We start from the raw sequence: 24,634 nt of genomic DNA, 5'->3' as shown, positions 1-24,634 counted from the left end.
CCTATGTTCTATGGTTTGAGTTTTCATAGATTTAGCGTTTTGGCACATAGTTCCTAACAAACATTTAGTGAGTAAATCATAGAATCTCAGAACTGTAAGTAATGATGTCTGATGCACCCATCCATTACACAATTACCCTTAACCATATTCCCCCAGTAATTAATTCTCTTTTGAAACAGCTCTGCCAGGTGAAAATCTGTCATTTTTGCCCAGCATTCTTTGTTCCATAACTTATATTTGCATACAAATAGTATAATGACAAGGCCCTTTTATATTTGAAGATAGCTGTTATGCCACCTCTTTAGTCTTTTCAAGTCTAGTCATCTGGTTCTTACTATGGTTCCTATTCTGACATGATTTTAAGGTCTTTCTTATGGTCAGACTTGCTTTATTGTGTTCTGTTTTATCTATCTAGTCTCCTTAAATTGTGCTTAGAATGGCTTATCAGTCAAGCTCTTGGTAGCCAGCAACAGAAATGGACTCTAGCTGATTTAAGTAGAAAAAATAATTTATTGGGAGGAGATTGGATAGTTCACAGACTCAACAGTAAGGCCAATGAATTAGGGTTAGAAAATAGGCAGAAACCAAGGGAGGTTTTGCAGCAGAAACATCTAGCTAGAATTTTTTTTTTTTTTAAACAACACCATTGACTATCTTTGCCTTACCTTGCTTGAGATTCAAAATCTCAGGCAAGTGAGTCTGATTGGTTAAGTCTCAATCATATTTCTATGCTTTACTGCCAGTGTGGTAGGGAGGAGGAGGATCTCCTCTTTTCACTTTTGTATAAGAACTCAATCCCCAAAACTAGGATGGGAGTGGAAACGCTAGTTAGCAGTAAAAAAAAAATTAGAAAAATATGTTTGATAACAAATGGAATACTCTTAGAGAAGGTGGTCTCATTTTACCCTGTGTTGGTCAGACCCCCAGCCTTTTCATAGACGTTATTATACGTGCAGAACTGTGAGGCCATGTTTGCTCTTGCCTTTGCCTCAGCAAACTATTTACTCAACTTGAGTTTAGTGTCAAATAAAATTCCTGTCTTTTTATATAGGCGCTGTGTTGTTAAGATCAACTTTCTCCCAATCCCTTACTTGTACTGGATCAAAGGATAGAACCAGAAAATCCTGTCTTTTTAGATTTGCCTAATTACTGTAGACTGTCTAGAGCACTTCTGGCCAATAGAAATATAATGTGAACTGTATATTACTTTTAAACTGTCTAGTAGCTACATTAAAAAAGTAAAAAGAAACAGGTAAAATTAATTTTAATTTAACCCAATACATCAAAAAAAATTCAATGCATAATCAGTATAAACATTATTAATAAGATATTTTACATTTTTTTTTTTTTAGGTCTAAGTGAGTTCAGACTAGCTACCTTTAAAGCACTTAATAGCCACGTGTGGCAAGTGACTACCCTATTGAACAGTGCAGGTTTATATATTTTTTGGATTCTGTTGTCTACTATAGATTTATTTCATCTGTAAATTGGATGGGCATGCCCTGTATTTCTTTATCAAAATCACTATCAAAAATAAACAGTTTTTACTAGTTTATTTATGAGTGTAGGGGCTTCCACTCCCAGTAGAGATGGAATAGGGAATTCAGGTCAATTCTCCCACTGAAGACAATTAGAAGAGCTAGATGATATGTAACAAATCTACAGAAAGCTTAGGAGAGTGAAGAATTCTTAGGCAGTTAAGAATTATAGGGACATGATCCAGGAAAAGATAGAAATCATAAAGGGGAAGCCCAGCAAAACACTTCTGAATAATCCATTGGTCAAAGAAGAAATTACAATATAAATTAGAAAATATTTTGAACTAAATGATAATAAAACAGTATGTATGAGATGGAGTCTAAATCATGCTTAAAGGGAACTTTATAAGTGCTAAAATTCATATATTTGAAATGAAATAAAGGTTGAAAGCCAATGATCTAAGTATCCAGCTCAAGAAGTTAGGGGAAGAAAGTAAACTAAACCTAAAAAAATCAGAAGGAAGAAAATGGTAAAGATAAGAGCAGAAATTAATAAAATAGAACTATCATACATTAGAGATGATCATCAAAGCCAGAAGTCACTGCTGTGGCCTATCAAGAAAAGGAGTTAAAAGGTATGAATAACCAATATCAGTGATGAAAAAGGTAACATTACTACAGGACCTACAGACATTAAAAATACAAGAACTTCTTCTCCTTTATGCTCTTCTCCCATCTCATTTAAAGAATATGTATTAGAAGTGGCTGGAAGGTTCAGATTGGTTGCAGAAGAGATAAAATCAGTTAATGTATTGTAGATAAGGAGAGGAATGTTACTCATTTTCAGAGAAAGTATTTACAGATATGGAAAGAGGGAAGTTTAGAATGAACTCTAGGTGATTGATTAGAATTTGAAAGCATCGATACGAACTCATGGTTATTATTATCTACACATAGCTATATATGAAAAATAGGTGTAGATGTGGATATATATTATATATGTGTGTGTATATATATTTAAGTATATATTCTATATATATATATATTTGTTTTTTTTTGCTGTCTGCTGGGAGGACTTAGAAACATTGACACACCTGTAGCAGCGAGCACGTTAAACACCTAATGTTGGTCAAGATGCTATTCTGTGATAAAAGGAACCAGAGCCTCTTGGAGAAATGGCTGATTCTAGGGCAGAGGCAGGGAAAATACAAGATGAGCCTGAAAAATCTTTTTGTGATGGAAAGTTAGGAAGTGCTCAGAGAATGATGGGGGCATGTTAGAAAGACATAGGAGCTGCATTAAGGGCCTCCCATTGGCCAAATCTGCAACAATTTGAGCATCAAAATAATGACAGTAATGGATCAGTCAGTAATACAGGAATTGATGAATCCATACGGATATAAATAAGTAAGTGGATAAACAAATGAAGGAGAAGGGAAAGCTCCTCTCTTACGAATGCTAACTAAGAAATGTAGAAAGAATGATGGAATTAGAACATCATCATTTGGCAACTATTAAAATAATAAATGATTCATGTGAGAATCATCAATGGATCTTAAATTAATGAGTGAAATTTTGGTGAAGAACAGGATATTTACATAGTTACAACATATCTCCCTACAAAATATTTATTAATTATAAAGGAAAAAAAGGAAGTTTAAGTGGGAGAGTTGGTAGATACCTTCTTAACCAAATAATTAAAGTTATTATCACCAGTAATAGGACATACAGATATCAGGTGCTCCCTTATATAATATGCTGAGAAGAACACAACATCACTAATGTGGTGTTCCTGCCATAGCCCCAGTCTTAATAATTTAATTTAATTTGAATTTGAATTTAAGTTGATTGACATGTTACAAAATAACTGATCTGTATTCTTTAAAAATATCAGATCATGAAAGACTGAGGAAGAGCTGTTCCAGAATGAGGGTGACATGACAGTTAAATACACTTATGTGATCCTGGATTGGATCCTGGATTTAAGTCTTTTTTCTGTGAAGATGGAGGTGGAACAGTTGGTGAAATTCGAGAGTTCTATGGATTAATTGGTAGTATTGTATCAGTGTTACTGTCCTATTTTGATGGTTATGCTGTGTTTATATTAGCAAGGGAGTGTCCTTGTTTTTAGGAAATATGCTCTGAAATATTTAGGAGTAATGTGGCATCATGTCTGCAACTTAATGTCATATGGTTCAGAAAAAAGTTATATATGGAGAGAATGACAAAGTAGATGTGCCAAAATGTTAACTATTGAGGAATCTGGCTGATGGGTATAAGGGAGTTCTTTTCACTGTCCTTGCAATTTTCCTCTAAGTTTGAAATTACTTCAAAATAAAACATTAAGGAAAACAATATGAAGACATTGCAAATAACTTTGTCTACAAATTTGAGAATTTAGATGAAAGGTATTAATTCCTAGGAAAATAAAACTGACACAAGAAGAAATTGAAAAGCTACATAGACTTATAACTATTAATCTGATTGAATTTGTAATTAAAAATACTCACCCCCAAATAATTCCCAACTTTAGTGATTTTACCGGTGAATTCTTCTAAACACTGAAGGTAGAAACAATTCCAGTAAACCAATATCCCTTATAAATATTGATGCAAAATTCTCAACCAAAGTACTAGCAAACCAAATGCAGTAGCACATAAAAAGGATTATACGCCATTACTCAGTGGGATTTATCCCAGGAATGCAAAGGTGGTTCAGCATATGAACATCAATTAATGTAGTAAACCATATTAATACAATGAAGGGACAAAAACCACATGATCATCTCAATAGATGGCATTTGACACAAGTCAACACCCCTTCATGATAAAAAACACTCAACGAACTAGGAATAGCAGAGAACTTCCATAACTTGATAAAGGGCATCTGTGAAAAACCGACAGCTAACTTCATACTTAATGGTGAAAGACAGAGTTCTCTTCCGTAAGGTCAGGAACAAAGCAATGATGTCTGCTCTTACCACTTCTAATTAATATTGTGCTTGAGCTTTTAGCCAGGGCAATTAGACAAGAAAAAGAAATAAAATGCATCCAGATGGAAGGGAAGAAGCAAAACTATATTTGCAGGTGACATGGTTCTATATACAGAAAACCCTAAAGACCCTCTGCACACATACAAAACTATTAAAGCTAATGAACAAATTCAGCAAGGTTACAGGATACAAGATCAACACACAAAAAATCAGTTGTGTTTCTCTACATTGGCAACGAACAGTCAAAAATTGAAATTAAGAAAGCAGTTCCACTATAGTAGCATCAAAAAGAATAAAACATTTAGAAATAAATTTAGCCAAAGAAGTGCAAGACTTGTCCACTAAAAACTACAAAACATTATAAAAAGAAATTAAAGAAGATCTAAATAAAGGGGAAGACGTCTGAACTCATGGATTGGAAGACTTAATGTTTGGGCACCACTCCCCAAAGCAACATACAGATTCAGTGCAATCCCTATCCAAATTCGAATCTCCCTTTTTTTTTGCAGAAATGGACAGGCTGATCCTAAAATTCATATGGAAATGCAAGGGACATAGCATAGCCCAAGCCATCTTGAAAAGGAACGAATTTAGAGGACCCATACTCCCTGAATTCAAAACTTACTACAAAGCTACAATAATCAAAACACTGTGATACCACTGTTTTGATTATTGTGGTGGAACAAGAATAGACATATAAATCATGGAATAGAATTGAGAACCCAGAAATAAATACAGACATCTGTGGCCGCTGGTTTTTGACAAGGGTGCCAAGACCATTTAATGGAGAGAGAATAGTCTTTTCAACAAATAGTCTTTTCAACAACAAATATGTTGTATAAATGCTGGGAATAGATATCCACACACAAAGAATGAATTTGGATCCCTGCGTCACCCCATGTACAAAAATTGACTGAAAGTGGATCAAGGACCTAAATGTAAGAGTTAAACTATAAAACTCTTTGAAGAAGACATAGGTGTAAATCTTTATGACCCTTGGACTAGGCAATGGTTCCTTAGATATGACAGCTAAAGCACAAGTAACCAAAGAAAAAAATAGAAAAGTTGAACTTCATCAAAGTTAAAAACTTATGTGTGTTATAGGACACTATTGAGCAAAAAGACAATCCACAGAATTAGAGAAAGTATTTTCAAATCGTGTGTCTGATTACAGTCTAATATCCAGAATATATAAAGGACTCTCACAGCTCAACAATAAAAAGGATAAATAACCCAGTTAAAAAATAGGCTAAGGGTTTGAATAGACATTTCTCCAGAGAAGATATACAGATGTCTAATGAGCACATGAAACTATGCTCAACGTTTTTAGTTGTCAGGGAATTGCAAATGAAAACCACAATAATATCACTTCACACTCATAAGGATGACTAGAATCAAGAAGTCAGGAAATAGCAAGTATTGGTGAGGATGTGAAGACTATGGAAACCTCATATATTGCTTATGGGAATGTAAAATGGTGCAGCTGCTGTGCAGAAAATTTTGGTAGTTAATGTTAAATGTAAAACTTAGAGTTACTATATGGCCCAGTAAATCCACTTCTAGATGTACACCTGAGAGAATTAGAAATATATGTTCACAGAAAAACTTGTACATGAATGTTCTTAGCAGCATTATTCATAATAGGCCAAAAGTAGAAATAACCCAAATATCCATCAACTGATAAATGAATAAACAAAATATGGTTGTTCATGCAATTATTTAGTCATAAAAAGGAATGATTTATGGCTATGTGCTACCAGGCAGTAGAACCTTGAAAACATTATGTGAAGTAAAAGAAGCCAGCCACAAAAGACCACATATTATATGATTCTGTTTATATGAAATGTCCAGAACAGGCCAATTCTTAGAGACAGAAGGTAGACGAGTGGTTTCCAAGGCCTGTAGAGTAGTGGCTGCTAATGGGTACTGGGTTTCTTTTTGGAGTGATAAAAATGTTCTGGAATTAGATAGTTGCACAACTCTGCATATATACCTGAATTGTATAATTTAAACTGGTGAATTTTATGTGTGTGAATTATATCTCAATAAAAAAAATTGAGCCAAAAAATATACCAGTATTACACAGACTCTTCTAGAACATAGAAAAAGAGGGAACTTTCCAGCATAACCTTGATAAACAAAGCTTTTATGAGAAAGGAAAATATAGACCACTTAGGAGTACAGATGCACAAGTCCTAAACCAAATACTGATATATTGAATCTGGTGATTCAAAAATAGGACAATGCATCATCACAGTCAAGTTAGGTTCATTCCAGTGCTGCAGTGTTCGTTTAACATTTGAGTGTGAAGTTAATGTTATTTATCAAATTAGATAAATAAAGGTGAAAAATCATATGATTGTCTCAAAAGATCTAGGAAAAATATTTGATGAAATTCAGCACCCATTCATGATAAACCCAGAATAAAGACAAACATCCTTACTGATGTAAGGAATCTGCCCAAAAAACTAAAGTAAACATCATACTTAATGGTGAAATTTTGAGAGTTTTTCTTCTGAAATTGAGAATAAGACAAGAAAGCCAACATCATTATTTCTGTTCTACATTGTGCTTAAGATTCTAGCCAGCACAGAAAGACAAGAATCAGACATAAAAGGTATAAGACTTGGTCAGGAGGAAATAAATATATCATTATTGACAGATGACATGTATATATATTTAGAAAATTCAGAAGAATCTAAAGAGAAATTATGAGAGATATTGAGTGTGTCAAACTTGCTGGATATAAGTTCAAAATACAAAAACAACACAGTAACAGAAAATGAAAATGAAAAATCTTAAAACAACTAGCATTTATTCTTAGGGTTGAATCTAATATAAGATGTGCAAGACTGAAAACCATAATACATTATTGAGACACATTGAATAAGATCTAAATATATGGAGATGTATATCTGCTCATAGACTAGAGAAGTCAATATTATAAAATGTCAGTTTTCTTCTAGTTTCTCTGTAGAATCAATGCAATTGCAATTAAAATTCCATTTTTTCCCCCCTGGGAAATTGACAAGCTGATTCTAAAATTTGTATGGAAATGCAAAAGGCTGGAATTAGCCTAGACAAACTTGAGGTCAAAGATATAGTTGGAGGATTTATTCTGCTGAGTTTTGAGATTTATTTTAGAGCTACAGCTATGTAAGATAGTTTGGTATTGGTACAGGAATAGATAAACAGATCAATACAATCGAGGAGAGAATCCAGTAATAGACCTATGCTCTAGGAGATAATATTGGAGAATATCTTCCTGACCTTGTGGTAGGGAAAGATTGCTTAAAAATGACACAGATGTCAGTATCAGTCTTTAGGTAAAGAGTCATAAGTTAGACTACCTTAAAATTAGGAATTTCTGTTTATCAAAAGATTTCATTCCATTAGGAGAATGAAAAGGCAAATAGATGTGTGCAACACATGTAACCAACAAAAGGCTCATATCCCAAAAGATAGAAAGAATTCCTACACATCAAAAGAAAAAGACAGTTGACCCTCTAGAAAAAATGGGCAAGAATCTTGAATAGGCACTTAACAGAAAGAGGATGGCCAATAAACATGTGCAAAAGGGCTGAAAATCATTAGTAATAAGAGAAAAACCTGTTAAAACCAAAATGAAACCTTTACACAACCAGAATGGCTCAGGTTAAATACAAAGAAAACCTCAAATGGACAATACCAAGTATAGGTGAGTGTGTGGAGCAAGGAGAAGTCACATACATTGTTGGTGGGAGTGGGAACCACTTTTGAAAACAATTGGTATCATGTACTAAAGTGGAACATACACTTACCCTGTGACTCAGCAGTTCCACTCTTGGGCTTATACTCAATAGAAATGCGTACATATGTAGAGGGCATGCACATGAATAACAGCATATAATTTGTAATATCCCAAATTTGGCAATCACCTAAATGTTCATCACAGTGGATTGGATAAATATAAATATTGCATAAACAAATATTAGAGTAAGTACATAAATATCAGTGAATGTTGATAAATAGCAGATTGGAAGTTAATTGGAATGTTAAATAAACATTCATGCAATAGAATACTGTTCAGTAGTGACCTTGGATAATGACAGTAAGTGAATTGCAGGTACACTCTGCAATATGGATGAACCTGGTAAACAAATGTGCAGAAGAAGTCACAAAATAATACATACTATATGAATGCATTTATATAAATTTCAAAATCAGATAAAATTAAGCTATTAGAAGTTAAAGCAGTGGTTACCTTGGATCAGGGATGGAGTAGTGATTGGGAAGGGACACCAGGGAACTTTAGAGACTGGCATTGTTATATTTTTGTCCTGGATGATAGTTGCATGGGTCTTTGCTTTGAAATAATTTATCTGTACGTTTATGTTTTGTGCACTTTTCTGTTTATTAAACTTCACAATTAAAGTTAAAAGAATGGTCATTTGGGGAGGTCTTGAGAAGGAGTATCAATACCATCTCTTGGTCTTTGGACTCTCTGCTTCACTAATTTCTTACCAAACACTGAGAATAAAAATAAAACAAAACCCAAAAAACTAGACCAGTAGGTTTTGCTGCTTCCTCAGTGAGGAGTATAATATAAAAATTATTAATTCATAAGTTCTTCACTCTAAAGTTTTTTCTTGAAGCTTTTTAGTCTCAGAGTGGAATTTAGTGTTTATTTTTTGTTTTGAATTAGGAGGTGCTAATGATGCTGGATAACTATGTAAGAGATTTCAAAGCATTGATTGACTGGATTCAACTTCAGGAAAAGCTAGAGAAGACAGATGCTCAAAGCAGGTAATGAACTCTGGTCTTTATATTTATAGCAGCCAGCAGTTTCAAAAGTAATCATTGAAATTGATAATGAACTTGACTTCAGCTTAACTTGAAACTTATAAAAATCTAAAAGTTGGGAGCTGCATTTCTCATTCAGTTCAATAGCAAATATTTATTGCCTACTGGTGTAAGGCACTTTTATCCACTACAAAAATTTAATTGCTAAATATGATACATTTACTACTCTCTTGAATTTGTATTTTGTAGTTTTACTACAAAAAAACTGTTATAGGTGTTCAGAGAAGGCTATGGTCATATCTCTTTTTGGGGATAGATCAGGAAAGATTTCATGGAGGCTGCTGAAGTGTTTAAAGGATGTGATGGATTTTAACAAGTAGGTGGCCCTTCATATTAAGGGAGTAAATTAAGACAGCTGTGGAAGTACAGAGTATATGTGAAGTGAAAGTAATGTGGGGAAAGGTACAGGATTTCTTCTTAATGTAGTAGGCAGTGAGGAAAATTGATGATTTTTGATTCAAGGAATAGTGAGAGATCAAAGCTACTTTAGAAACCTTCATTTGGAATCAGCACACAACATCTGAGTGCTATGTGCCAGGCTCTGGGACTATTGTAGTGAAGAAAACAGACACAGTCCCTGCGCTCATGAAGTGTATAGTACATTCACAGGAAAGACTGATGTTAAATACTTACCAATGTATAAAATGTTATCAAGAAGAAATAACAGTGTACTTTGCTACAAAGCCATAGTAATCAAAACAGCATGGTACTGGTACAAAAACAGGCACACAGATTAATGGAACAGAACTGAAAACCCAGAAATAAAACCACACATTTGTGGACAGCTAATCTTTGACAAAGGTGCCAAGAACATACAATGGAGAAAAGATAGTCTCTTCAATAAATGATGTTGGGAAATCTGGACAACCACTTGCAAAAGAGTGAAAGTAGACCATTATCTCATGCCGTACACAAAAATAAACTCAAAATAGATCAAAGACTTGAAGATAAGACCTGAAACCATAAAACTGCTGGAAGAAAATATAGGTAGTACGCTCTTGGACATTGAACTGAAGAGGATCTTTTTGAATACCATGTCTTCTCAGACAAGGGAAACAAAAGGAAAAATAAAGTGAGATTTCATCAGATTAAAGAGCTTCTGCAAGGAAAAGGGAACTAAGATCAAAACAAAAAGACAACCCACCAACTGGGAGAAAATATTTGCAAGTCAATATATCTGACAAGGGGTTAATCTCCATAATATATAAAGAACTCACACAACTGAACAACAAAAAACCAAACAACCTGATCAAAAAATAGGCAGAGGATACGAGCAGAATTTTCCCAAAGAGGATATACAGATGGCTGATAAGCACATGAAAAGTTGTTCAGCATCACTGATCGTCAGGGAAATACAAATCAAAACTACACGAAGATACTGCCTTAGACCTGTCAAAATGGCTATAATCACTGAGACTAAAAGTAACAAATGTTGGAGAGGGTGTGGAGAAAAGGGAACCCTCATACGCTACTGGTAGGAATGCAAGCTGGTGCAGCCACTGTGGAAAACAGTATGGAGATTTCTCAAAAAACTAAAAATAGGACTACCATATGACCCAGCTATCCCACTACTGGGTATCTACCCAAACAGCTTGAAATCAGCAATCCAAAGTGACCTATGTACTCATATGTTCATTGCAGCACTATTCACGATAGCCAAGACATGGAAACTATCCAAGTGCCCATCAACCAATGATTGGATAAAGAAGACATGATATATATATACAATGGAACACTACTCAGCCATAAAAAAAGACAAAATCATTCCATTTGCAACAACATGGATGGACTGGAGGGTATTATGTTAAGTGAAATAAGCCAGACTGAGAAAGAGAGACACCATATGATTTCACTCATATGTGGAGGATAAACAAACACACAGACAAAGAGAACAGTTCAGTGGTTACCAGGGAAAGGAGGCAGGGGAGTGGGCATAGGGGTGAAGTAGAACACTTATATGGTGATGGAGAACAAATAATGTACAACTGAAATTCACAATGATGTAAACTATTATGAACTCAATAATAATTAAAAAAAGGAAATACAGTGTACTTTGGGAGTATAAGGAAAGGCACCATCAACCAGTTTGCTGAGTCCAGAAAGAGTTCCCTGAGGAGGTTATATTTAAGTGAGACAGAAGTATCAAGTAGGAGTTAGCTTGACAAAGAGAAGGAAAGAGTAATACCAGGATATCTGATATCCTGGAGGTCGAAGAGAGCACAGAGTAGTCAAGGAATTTAGAGTTTAGCAAGGCTGGAGTGAAGAGGACAGGAGGGGAAGAGTAGCATGAGATGAACCTAGAGAGAGGTAGGCTGGGACCAGATGAGGGCTCTGTAGACCTGATAAAAACTTTACACATTATTTTGAAACATAAAAGATTTCTAAGTAAGGAAGTGACATATCAGATTTGTATTTTTAAAAGATATTTCTGGCTTCAGTGTGGGAAGGTTGAGGTGCAGCAGTATAGGTACAGATGATGGGTACTCAGACTAGAGTAGTGACAGTAGGGGGAGTTGAGAGATATTCCAGAGATAGATAATCAACTGGACTTAGTATTATTTTCTTTACGTGCAAAGGCAAAAGAACAATTTATTATTTAGTTTAGATTTATAAGTGATACCTGAGCCCTTGTGAGCTGGGCCAAGTCACATGCAGCTACAATGATGCTTTTTTCCTTTTTACTCAGAGAAGACATGCCTGGGCTGCCTCTTTCCCTTGGATTTAACCTTTGTTCAATCTCAGTAAGTGGAACCATCCAGTAGAGAATCCATCTTTTGTCCCATTCTAATGTATCAGTCCCATGGGGAACCAAGAGAGTGAAGGAATCCCAAGAGACAAATCCAAGAAGGCTTGATCCGCAGAAAACCAAATCCAGGGAAACCATGATATGTTGATTCTTTTAACGTTTTTCTTTCTCACAATGAAAATTTTTGGTATGATTTTATGGTGCCTGCTTTATCCACATCCCTGGATGGATGAGGCTTAGTTGTCTTTGTTTATACCAGGCAATTTCACCCTTACCTGCTGATAATAGGTGATCAGATCTGGGGGATACATACCTTTATGGGTTAAATCAAGTTAAGAGATCATTGTGCTGATTTAGAAATGGTGACTATATTGCCCTTTTGAAGACAAGCAAAGGAAAGCAGATTCAAAGAAAATGGAATGGATGTACAGAGAGAAGCTGGGATGAGAGAAATTGTGTGGTCTTTGATAGATTAGGAGTATTGCTTTAAAGCCTGTCTCTTCCAGGTCTAATCCTCACGAGCCCTGATTCTTTTCCCTCCACCTTGGATGTCCTTGACCTTGTACAGTTTATATCCTTACAGTAATCTTTCTTTTTCTTTTCTTTTTTAAGTTTCTGATTTTTTTGTTTCCAAAAAAGATCTGTAATGTAACCATCAATGCATTAGAAAAGCTAACTAGATTTTTTTCTTCCTTGTAAACTCCAATCACTAGCAGTAGCTGTGTTGAGGATTATATTGAGAAAGAGTCTGACGACAAGTCCAAGCTTAACAGCCATCCCTGTCCTCACACCATAGTTTAAAAATATACTTGAGGCATCTTTTTTTACCTTAACCATTTATCATCATTTCTACTCTTTGCCTCCTGAGGCAGCTCCTAGATATAGAAAGAAACCTTAAATTCCCTGTAGATGGCATTATCTGTCTTACATTCCTCAAATCATGCATCAGGATTCATTTCACCTGGATTTGAGTTTTAAGTTAAAACTAAAATTATACATATTTAGAGAAGAAAATTTAGATCAATATTTATATATGTTTATTGTGGGTAAGAGCTTTGTAAGACCAAGGCAGAAATCACAAAGGAAAATATTGATAGGCTTGTTTTAATGGGGAGAAAATATGCCTTTCTGCATTAAAAAAGATTAAATTAAAAGTGAAATAGTTAGATCATCTATGCCAACAGATTTTTAGCCATAATAGTAATAATAATAGTAGTAGTAGTAGTAGTAAATGATTTCAGATCAATTAGAAAATGATGTAAATCCCAGTGAAAAAAATGGGCAAAGTATACCAATGTGAAAGTCCCAAAATAAGAAATTCAAATGACTGGTAAAAAAGTTCAGCCTCACTATTAGTGATAATAAACATATAATTTAAAAAATGAAAGCTAATACCAGTTGCCAATGAAAATTTGTTTTAATTAAACACCTTTATTGAAATTCCTCTAGGAAAAAGAACTCGTCACAAGACTGAAACTCTAGCATGGGAGTCAGCAAACTTTTTGTGTGAAGTGCCAGATAGTAAATATTTTAAACTTTGTGGGCAACTTTATAGTCTCCTTCATAAGCCAATGATGAGATGCCAACTGTTGGCAGGGTTTAAGGGAAATGAGCGCTTTTCATCTTGTGGAAATATAGTCATGTACCGCATAACAACATTTTGGTCAATGATGGACCACATATACGATGGTGGTTCAATATGATTAGTACCATATAGCCTAGGTGTGTAGTAGGCTCTACCGTCTAGGTGTGCGTAAGTATACTCTATGATGTTCATACAAAGAAGAAGCAATTAATGCATTAAGTGACACTTGACTGTATAATTTGTTATAACCTTTGTGAAAGGTGATTTGCCAATAAATTATCAAAAGCTTTGAACTTTATTTGAATAACCTTTTTATCAATTCTCTTTTCTAACAATCAGTATCTCTTTCTAATGAGAGAAAAACAATCACTGGATTGAATGGAGATTGAGAGGCAATGAGATTCTAGGGAGTGATAGAGGTCTGACTGAGGGCATAGAGATAGAGAAGACATTACTTGAGAAAAACATTTTAGTACAGGTTGTGCATCCTGTCAGCTGATTGGTTGTGGGGCCAGTGTAAGAGGAGGAGAGGTTAGCTTTCCCAGCAAAGAACAAGGAAATGTTTATGCTCCCACTCTCATGGGTGATTAAGAGGTAGAGGAAGGAGACTTCATATTTTCCTCTGTGTTCTTCATCTAACCCTCATCACTGTTTTTCTTTATTGATCCCTGTTCTAGACACTTAGTTCTCCAGGACGTCAGACACAAGTAGCATGAATTGTACCATTGCCTTTTTAAGTGTGTTTTTAGCTGGGCGTGTGGAGGCTTTTAAAAATTAGTAGTATATCTGATGTCTTGTAACCCAGTGGCCCTTTTTAGATAAGTAGGGTTATGTTGCTATGCTGCAGTGGGTGGAACATCCTGGACCATACATCATCTGTGATTGCTTACTGGTAATATGGTAACTTTCTGGTAAAAAGTGCTCCAGGGAAAGACTGTGACCTGATTATGTTTTTACCTACTAACAATCAAGAGAAAAGATCAGGATTTTAACCCCCTTTCTTCTGTTAATTTAATCTACTGTGTGTCTTAAATTGGCAGGCCAACTTCACTGGCATGGGAAGTAAAGAAGATGTCTCCAGGACGTCATGTGATTCCAAGTCCATCAACAGACAGAATAAGTGTAACATCAAATGCTCGAAGAAGCTTAAATTTTGGGTGAGATGAACTCAAAAAAGCCTACTAAGCCTTGCATTACAGTAAATTATTTTCTGTAGATAACATACTTATAGTATTGTGAAATTGATATTCCACTACTGAAATATCCATGTAATGTGTTTATATTTGAAAGTGTTTGAATAAAAAGTTAAAGAAATCCAGGAGAGTAAAGTTTAACTTTCAGGAAATGTAATATGTTCAAACATAATTTTAGGATCCAGAGATTAAAACCCATAAATGTGTTTCATGCTAAATGATTTGTAACATGAACTGGCAATTTCTTTTCACAATAATAGATCTAAATATATCATAAACTGTGTTATTGTCATGCAAATTACATTTTTATACATTGTAAACCCATCGACACAATTTTATAATTATTGTTTTATGCAGTTGTCTTTTAAATCAGTTAGGAGAAGAAAAGAGTTTTAAAGAAAAAATACATTTATATTGTCTTTTGTATTTACCTATGTAGTTACTTTTACTGATGCTCTCTATTTCTTCATGTGGATTCAAGTTACTGTCTAGTGTCCTCTCATTTCTGCCTGAAGCACTTCCTTTAGAATGTCTTGCTGGGCAGGTCTGCTAGTAACAGTTTTTCTCAGTTTTTGTTCATCTGAGAATGTCATAGTTTATCCTTCAGTTTTTTGAAGGATAGTTTTGCAGTGCATAGAACTCTTGGTTGAAAGTCTTTCTTTCAGCCCTTTAAGTATATCTTCTCACTGCCTTCTGGCTTCCATGGTTTCTGATGAGAAATAAGCTGTTAGTCTTACTGAGGATCCTTTTATGAGATGCCTCACTTTTCTCTTCCTGCTTTCAAGATTCTCTTTTTCTCTTTGTCTTTTGATAGTTTGACTATGATGTATCTAGGTATGAATCTCTGAGTTTATCCTCCTTCAAGTTTTTTGAGCTTTTTGGGTGTATAGATGAATGTTTTTCGTTATATTTGGAAAGTTTTTTCCATTATTTATGCAAATATTCTTCCTCTTTGTCTTCTGGGAATTCCACTATACCTATCTTGGTGCTCGTGATGGTGTTCCACAGGTCTTTGAGGTTCTGTTCATTTTTCTGCGTTCTTTTTTTCTTTCTGTTTCTCAGATTAGGTAATATCAACTGACTTCTCTTCAAGTTTGCTGATTCTTTATTTTGGTCTCTCAAATCTGCTGTTGAGCCCTTCTGGTGAATTTTTCGTTTCAGTTATTGTACTTTTGAACTCCAGAACATCAGTGTAGTTCTTTTATATATTTATGTTCTCTTTATTGATATTCTGTATTTGGTGAAACATTGTTCTCATACTTTAGTTTTTTAGACATGGTTTCCTTTTGTTCTTTAAACATAATTATAATAGCCATTTTAAAGTCTTTGTCTAGTAAGTCCAATATCTGGGCTTCTTTGAGGATAATTTCAATTACTGTTCTTTTTTGGGTGTGACTAGGCCATACTTTCCTGTTTATTTGCATATCTTGTAGTTTTTTTTTTTTTTTGAGGAAGATTAGTCCTGAGCTAACATCTGTGGCCGATCCTCCTCTTTTTTGCTGAGGAAGACTGGTCCTGAGCTAACATCCATCCCCATCTTCCTCTGCTTTATATGTGGGATGCCTCCCACAGCATGGCCTGATAAGCGGTGCATAGGTCTGCACCCAGGATCCAAACGGGCAAACCTGGGCCGCTGAAGCGGGACGTGTGAACTTAACCGCTGTGCCACTGGGCCAGCCCATCATGTCTGGTAATTTTTTGTTGAAAACTTGATATTTTAAATAATGTAGCAGCTCTGGAGATCAGATTGCTACCCTCTCCAGGGTTTGTTGTGGCTGTTTGGGATGTTGTTGTTACTGTGCATTTAGTGATCTTAAACTAGTTTTCTGAAATCCCTGTTGTTTATCGTGTGTAGACAATAAAATCTCTGCTCAGTAATCTTACTTGTCAGCTAATGATTTGACAGAGATTTCCTTTAAATACTTTGAACCAATAAATCTCCCACCTCTTGTTTGCTTCTTTGTATGTGTTGGGTATGCCTTCAGTGCTCTGGCAGTTTTCATTTCTGCCTTTGCTGTCACTTCCTGCTTCCTCAGAGCCTCAAGGTCATTTAGAGGTGAGAGATTAGGGCCTTCTCAGATCTTTCATGTATATGCACACAACCCTGTACATGTGTGGGGCCTTCTCGATTTCCAGGAATATATTGGAGGTTTTCAAAACCCCCAATGGATATCTCATTCTCCAGCTTTTTCTTTTAAGTTTTTGGTTAGCCCCTTGTTTTCCCCAAATGTTATTGCCACCTATGGTAGCTGTGATGTTAAACAATCATCTCACTCGTTTTCCTTAAATGCCCCTGGGGAAATTTGTTTTTAAGACAAAAATTTGTTTGGACTCTAATTCTTTAGAATGAGTCTTAATGTTTGATGTGTAATGGGAGGGTCATTAAGTAGTTTGCTTGGTTGGTTCTCTTTCCTCTTTCTTCTGTTAAACGTAACCCTTCTTGACGACTACTCATCCCTCCCACCATGTCGCGGTTATTTTCATCTCTTGTTACTACTGAACCTTGCATATACTTGCATTATTATTATATTTGCAGTGTGTTAGCATTTTTTAATGTTTACTTTTTATACTTATACTATGACCTTCTTTAAGGTAGGGTCTTTGTCATATCTTCTGTATCCCAAGCATCTAGCACTGTACCTGGCACTTAAAGTAAGAGCTCTAAGTGTTATTCAGTAGAACCAGATTTTTGCTTTCAAATGATATTATTAGTATTGCCTTAGGTGGAGATTGATGGACTTTGGAACCTTATAATAATTGGACTTCAGTGGAGTGGGGGAAAGACTTACAAGCAAACAAGACCAAATGTTTGTATATTCAAGCACCATTTTTAAGGGAAGTTCTCTTATAATGCATTCCATGGTCCATGGTTCAGAGTATTGTATAATGCATGGTTTATTTTAAAACCAGAAGTCTTTAATGTGTGTAAGAAACATGTTTCTTTTATTTTTATTTTATTTTTTAATTTATTTTTTACTGAGTTCATAATAGTTTACATCAATGTGAGATTTCAGTTGTACGTTCTTTCTTTTTTTTTTGACTTTTTATTAAGATTATGATAGTTTACAAGCCTTGTGAGATTTCAGTTGTACATTATTGTTAGTCATGTTGTAGGTGCATCACTTCACCCTTTGTGCCCTCACCCCACCCCACCTTTCCTCTGGTAACCACCAATCAATTCTCTTTGTCTCTATGTTTAGCTTCCGCCTATGAATGGAGTCATACAGAGTTCGTCTTTCTCTGTCTGGCTTATTTCACTTAACATAATACCTTCAGTGTCCATCCATGTTGTTGTGAATGGGATGATTTTGTCTTTTTTTTATGGCTGAGTAGTATATACCATATCTTCTTTATCCAATCATCAGTTGATGGGCATTTAGGTTGCTTCCACGTCTTGACTATTGTAAATAATGCTGCAGTGAACATAGGGGTGCATGGTAATTTTGGAATTGCTGATTTCAAGTTCTTTTGATAGAGATCCAGTAGTGGAATGGCTGGGTCATAAGGTAATTCTATTTTTAATTTTTTGAGAAATCTCCATACTGTTTTCCATAGTGGCTGCACCAGTTTGCATTCTCACTAACGGTGTATGAGTGTTCCTTTTTCTCCACAACCTCTTCAACATCTGTCACTTTTTGTTTAGGTTATTTTTGCCATTCTAATGGGTATAAGGTGATATCTTACTGTAGTTTTGATTTGCATTTCCCTGATGATTAATGATGGTGAGCATCTTATCGTGCGTCTATTGGCCATCCGTATATCTTCTTTGGAGAAATGTCTGTTCATGTCCCCTGCCCATTTTTGGATTGGGTTGTTTGATTTTTTGTTGCTAAGCTGTGTGAGTTGTTTATATATTATGGAGATTAACCCTTTGTCGGATAAGTAACTTGTAAATATTTTTTCCCAACTAGTGGGTTGTTTTTTTGTTTCAATCCTGTTTTCCGTTGCCTTGAAGAAACTCTTTAGTCTGATGAAGTCCCATTTGTTTGTTCTTTCTATTGTTTCCCTTGTCTGAGGAGTTATGGTGTCCAAAAAGATTCTTTTGAAACTGATGTCAAAGAGTGTAGTGCCTGTATTCTCTTCTAAAAGACGTATTGTTTCAGGCCGAATCTTTAGGTCTTTGATCCATTTTGAGTTTATTTTTGTGAATGGTGAAAAAGAATGGTCGATTTTCATTCTTTTACATGTGGCTTTCCAGTTTTCCCAGCACCATTTGTTGAAGAGACTTTCTTTTCTCCATTGTAGGCCCTCCGCTCCTTTGTTGAAGTTTACCTGTCCATAGATGTGTGGTTTTATTTCTGGGCTTTCAATTCTGTTCCATTGATCTGTGCACCTGTTTTTGTACCAGTACCATGCTGTTTTGATTACTGTAGCTTTGTAGCATGCTTTGAAGTCAGGGATTGTGATGCCTCCAGCTTTGTTCTTCTTTCTCAGGATTGCTTTAGCAATTCGGGGTCTTTTGTTGCCCCATATGAATTTTAGGATTCTTTGTTCTGTTTCTGTGAAGAGTATCATTGGGATTCTGATTGGGATAGCGTTGAATCTGTAGATTGCTTTAGGTAGAATGGCCATTTTAACTATGTTTATTCTTCCAATCCAAGTACATGGCATGTCTTTCTATCTATTTATGTTGTCATCCATTTCTTTCAGGAAAGTCTTGTAGTTTTCGTTGTGTAGATCTTTCACTTCCGTGGTTAAATTTATCACAAGGTATTTTATTCTTTCTGTTGTGATTGTGAATGGGATTGGGTTTTTGAGTTCTTTTTCTGTTAGTTCATTGTTAGTGTATAGAAATGCTACTGATTTATATATGTTGATTTTATACCCTGCAACTTTCCTGTAGCTGTTTATTATTTCTAATAGTTTTCCAATGGATTCTTCAGGGTTTTCTATATATAAGATCATGTCGTCTGCAAACAGTGAGAGTTTTACTTCTTCATTGCCTGTTTGGATTCCTTTTATTTCTTTTTCCTGCCAAATTGCTCTGGCCAACACCTCCAGTACTATGTTGAATAAGAGTGGTGAAAGTGGGCACCCTTGTCTTGTTCCTGTTTTCAGAGGGAGGGCTTTCAGTTTTTGTCCGTTGAGTATGATGTTGGCTGTTGGTTTGTCATATATGGCCTTTATTATGTTGAGGTAGTTTCCTTGTATACCCATTTTATTGAGGGTTTTTATCATAAATGGGTGTTGGATCTTGTCGAATGCTTTCTTTGCATCTGTTGAGATGATCATGAGGTTTTTGTTTCTCATTTTGTTAATGTAGTGTATCATGTTGAGTGACTTGCAGATGTTGAACCATTCCCACTTGATTGTGGTGTATAATCTTTTTAATGTATTGCTCTATTCGGATTGCCAAAATTTTGTTGAGAATGTTTGCATCTATGTTCATCAGTGATATTGGCCAGTAGTTTTCCTTCTTTTTGTTGTCCTTGTCAGGTTTTGAGATCAGGGTGATGTTGGCTTCATAGAATGTGTTAGGGAGTGCTCCATCTTCCTCAGTTTTCTGGAATAGTTTGAGAAGGATAGGTATTAAATCTTCTTTGAACGTTTGGTAGAATTCACCAGAGAAGCCGTTTGGTCCTGGACTTTTATTTTTGGGGAGGTTTTGGATTACTGTTTCGATTTCTTTCCTTGTGATTGGTCTACTCAGATTCTCTATTTCTCCCTGCTTCAGTTTTGGGAGGTTGTAAGAGTCTAAGAATTTGTCCATTTCTTCTAGGTTGTCCAATTTGTTGGCATGTAGTTTTTCATAGTATTCTCTTATGATCCTTTGTATTTCTGTGGTATCTGTTGTGATTTATTCTCTCTCACCTCTAATTTTATTTATTTGAGTCTTCTCTTTTTTTCTTGCTGAGTCTGACTAAGGGTTTGTTAATTTTGTTTATTTTTTCGAAGAACCAACTCTTCATTTCATTGATCCTTTCTACTGTCTTTTTTGTTTCAATATTGTTTATTTCTGCTCGAATTTTTATTTTTCCTCTCCTTCTACTGACTTTCAGCTTGGTTTGTTCTTCTTTGTCTAATTCTGTTAGGTGTCGTTTGACATTGCTTATCTGAGATTTTTCTTGTTCATTGAGGTGAGCCTGTATTGCAGTGAATTTCCCTCTTAGAACTGCTTTTACTGTGTCCCAAATGAGTTGGTATGGCATGTTTTCATTTTCATTTGTCTCCAGATAACATTTTATTTCTTCTTTAATTTCTTCAATAGTCCATTGTTCAGTAGCATGTCGTTTACTCTCCACATTTTTTCCCCTTTCCCAGCTTTATTCTTGTAGTTGATTTCTAGTTTCATAGCATTATGATCAGAAAAGATGCTTGCTATTATTTCAACCCTCTTGAATTTGTTGAGGTTTGCTTTGTTTCCCAAGATATGTTCTATCCTTGAGAATGTTCCATGCACACTTGAGAAGAATGTGTAGCCTGCTGATTTTGGAGGGAGTGTTCTATATATGTCTATTAGGTCCATCTCGTCTAGTTTTTCATTTAATTCTATACTTTCCTTGTTGACTTTCTGTCTGGATGATCTATCCATTGGTGTTAATGGGGTGCTGAGGTCCCCTACTATTATTGTATTGTTGCTGATGTCTCCTTTTAGTTTTATTAATAGTTGCTTTACAAATTTTGGTGCTCCTGTGTTGGGTGCGTATATATTTATAAGTGTTATGTCATCTTGCTCAAGTGTCCCTTTTATCATTATAAACTGCCCCTCTTTGTCTTTCTTTATCTGTTTTGCTTTGAAGTCTACTTTGTCTGATATAAGTATGGCGACACCTGCTTTCTTATGTTCATTATTAGCTTGGACTATCATCTTTCATCCCTTCACTCTGAGTCTCTGTTTGTCTTATGGGCTGAGGTGTGTTTCCTGGAGGCAGCATATTGTTGGGTCTTGTTCTTTAATCCATCCTGCCACTCTGTGTCTTTTGATTGGAGAGTTCAGTCTGTTTACATTTAGAGTCATTATTGAAATGTTGGGGCCTAACGCTGCCATTTTATCACTTGTTTTCTGGTTCTTTTGCATTTCCTTTGTTTCTCCTCCCCTGATTTTTGGACTACTAATTGAGGTAGGTAGATTTCTATATTGTTTTTTTTCTTATTTGTAATTTGTATCTTTATTCTTCTTATTTATTTACTGATTACCTAGTGGTTTGTATAAAACATCTCATTGATGAGATAGTACATTTTCTGATAGCCTCTTATTTCCTGAGATTAAGACGTTCCATCCCTCTCTTCTTCCCCTTCTAGGTTGTTATTGTCAGATTTTTTTTTTTTCTTTTCTTTCTTCTTGTGTTGTGAGTTTGTGGTTAAAATGACAAGATTATATTTATTCTTGGTGTTTCTGTTCCTTTTATCTTTAATGTTATACTTAACTTTTGCTAACCTGTTCTGATGGAGAGCTGCAACTTTCTGGTCTTGTCTTTCTCCTTATCTCCTTTCCTCTGAGATTTGTAGCCTCTTTCCTTTTTTTGATTTTTCAGGTATGAGGGTCTTCCTGAGCATTTCTTGTAGAGGAGGTCTTATGGCAATGAACTCCCTTAACTTTTGTTTATCTGGGAAGGTTTTTATTTCTCCATCATATTTGAAGGATATTTTTGCTGGGTAGAGTATTCTTGGCTGAAAGTTTTTGTCCTTTAGAGTTTTTTTTTTTTTTTTTTTTTTTTATTAATGTTATGATAGATTACAACCTTGTGAGATTTCAGTTGTACATTTTTGTTAGTCATGTTGTGGGTACACCACTTCCCCCTCCGTACCCTCCCCCCACCCCCCCTTTTCCCTGGTAACCACCAATCAGATCTCCTTCTCAATATACTAATTTCCACCTATGAGTGGAGTCATATAGAGTTCGTCTTTCTCTGACTGACTTATTTCGCTTAACATAATGCCCTCGAGGTCCATCCACATTGTTGTGAATGGGCCAATTTCGTCTTTTTTTATGGCTGAGTAGTATTCCATTGTGTATATATACCACATCTTCTTTATCCAATCATTAGTTTCTGGGCATGTAGGCTGGTTCCACGTCTTGGCTATTGTAAATAATGCTGCAATGAACATAGGGGTGCAACGGACTCTTGAGATATCTGATATCAGGTTCTTAGGATAGATACCCAGTAATGGGATGGCTGGGTCATAGGGTATTTCTATTTTTAACTTTTTGAGAAATCTCCATACTGTTTTCCATAGTGGCTGTACCAGTTTGCATTCCCACCAACAGTGTATGAGGGTTCCTCTTTCTCCACAACCTCTCCAACATTTGTCGTTCTTGGTTTTGGATGTTTTTGCCAATCTAACGGGGGTAAGGTGATATCTTAGTGTAGTTTTGATTTGCATTTCCCTGATGATTAGCGATGATGAACATCTTTTCATGTGTCTATTGGCCATATTCATATCTTCTTTTGAGAAATGTCTGTTCATGTCCTCTGCCCATTTTTTGATCGGGTTGTTTGTTTTTTTGTTGTTAAGCAGTGTGAGTTCTTTGTATATTATGGAGATTAACCCTTTGTCGGATAAGTGGCTTGTAAATATTTTTTCCCAATTAGTGAGCTGTTTTTTTGTTTCAATCCTGTTTTCCCTTGCCTTGAAGAAGCTCTTTAGTCTGATGAAGTCCCATTTGTTTATTCTTTCTATTGTTTCCCTCAACTGAGGAGTTACAGTGTCCGAAAAGATTCTTTTGAAACTGATGTCAAAGAGTGTACTGCCTATATTCTCTTCCAAAAGACTTATTGTCTCAGGCCTAATCTTTAGGTCTTTGATCCATTTTGAGTTTATTTTGGTGTGTGGTGAAAAAGAATGGTCAATTTTCAATCTTTTGCATGTGGCTGTCCAGTTTTCCCAGCACCATTTGTTGAAGAGACTTTCTTTTCTCCATTGTAGGCCCTCTGCTCCTTTGTCGAAGATTAGCTGTCCATAGATGTGTGGTTTTATCTCTGGGCTTTCAATTCTGTTCCATTGATCTGTGGACCTGTTTTTGTACCAGTACCATGCTGTTTTGATCACTGTAGCTTTGTAGTATGTTTTGAAATCGGGGATTGTGATTCCGCCGGCTTTGTTTTTCTTGCTCAGGATTGCTTTAGCAATTCGCGGTCTTTTGTTGCCCCATATGAATTTTAGGATTGTTTGTTCAATTTCTGTGAAGAATGTTCTTGGGATTCTGATTGGGATAGCATTGAATCTGTATATTGCTTTAGGTAGTATGGACATTTTAACTATGTTTATTCTTCCAATCCATGTGCAAGGGATGTCTTTCCATCTCTTTATGTCATCGCCTATTTCTTTCAAGAGAGTCTTGTAGTTTTCATTGTATAGATCCTTCACTTCCTTGGTTAAGTTTATCCCAAGGTATTTTATTCTTTTCGTTGCGATTGTGAATGGGATAGAGTTCTTGAGTTCTTTTTCTGTTAGTTTATTGTTAGTGTATAGAAATGCTACTGATTTATGCACGTTAATTTTATACCCTGCTACTTTGCTGTAGTTGTTGATTATTTCTAATAGTTTTTCTGTGGATTCTTTGGGGTTTTCTATGTATAAGATCATGTCGTCTGCAAACAACAAGAGTTTTACTTCTTCGTTACCTATTTGGATTCCTTTTATTTCTTTTTCCTGCCGAATTGCTCTGGCCAGCACCTCCAGAACTATGTTGAATAGGAGTGGTGAAAGTGGGCACCCTTGTCTTGTTCCTGTCCTCAGAGGGATGGCTTTCAGCTTTTGTCCATTGAGTATGATGTTGGCTGTGGGTCTATCATATATGGCCTTTATTATGTTGAGGTACTTTCCTTCTATACCCATTTTACTGAGGGTTTTTAT

The 24,634-nt window shown here is 35.5% G+C and overlaps 1 protein-coding gene across 50 annotated transcripts in view; it reads left to right on the top strand.

Annotated features, from left to right (window-relative positions):
* Positions 1-24,634, top strand: part of SCAPER (S-phase cyclin A associated protein in the ER) — a 521,170-nt gene that overhangs the window by 116,972 nt on the left and 379,564 nt on the right. For 43 of the 50 annotated variants that reach the window (XR_011526452.1, XR_011526476.1, XR_011526453.1 and 40 more), the window contains 2 exons: positions 9,155-9,255; positions 14,684-14,800. Coding sequence is in view for 35 of the 50 variants with exons in the window: in XM_070573827.1 (XP_070429928.1) it covers positions 9,155-9,255; positions 14,684-14,800 (218 nt within the window). In the remaining 15 variants the exon portion in view is untranslated. The remainder of the gene's footprint in view (positions 1-9,154; positions 9,256-14,683; positions 14,801-24,634) is intronic. The other 7 variants (XM_070573946.1, XM_070573880.1, XM_070573871.1 and 4 more) reach the window with 1 other exon arrangement.

This window comes from Equus przewalskii, chromosome 1, assembly GCF_037783145.1.
Source record: "Equus przewalskii isolate Varuska chromosome 1, EquPr2, whole genome shotgun sequence".
Classification (NCBI taxonomy): Eukaryota; Metazoa; Chordata; class Mammalia; order Perissodactyla; family Equidae; genus Equus; species Equus przewalskii.
This window is presented reverse-complemented; position numbering and strand designations above follow the sequence as displayed.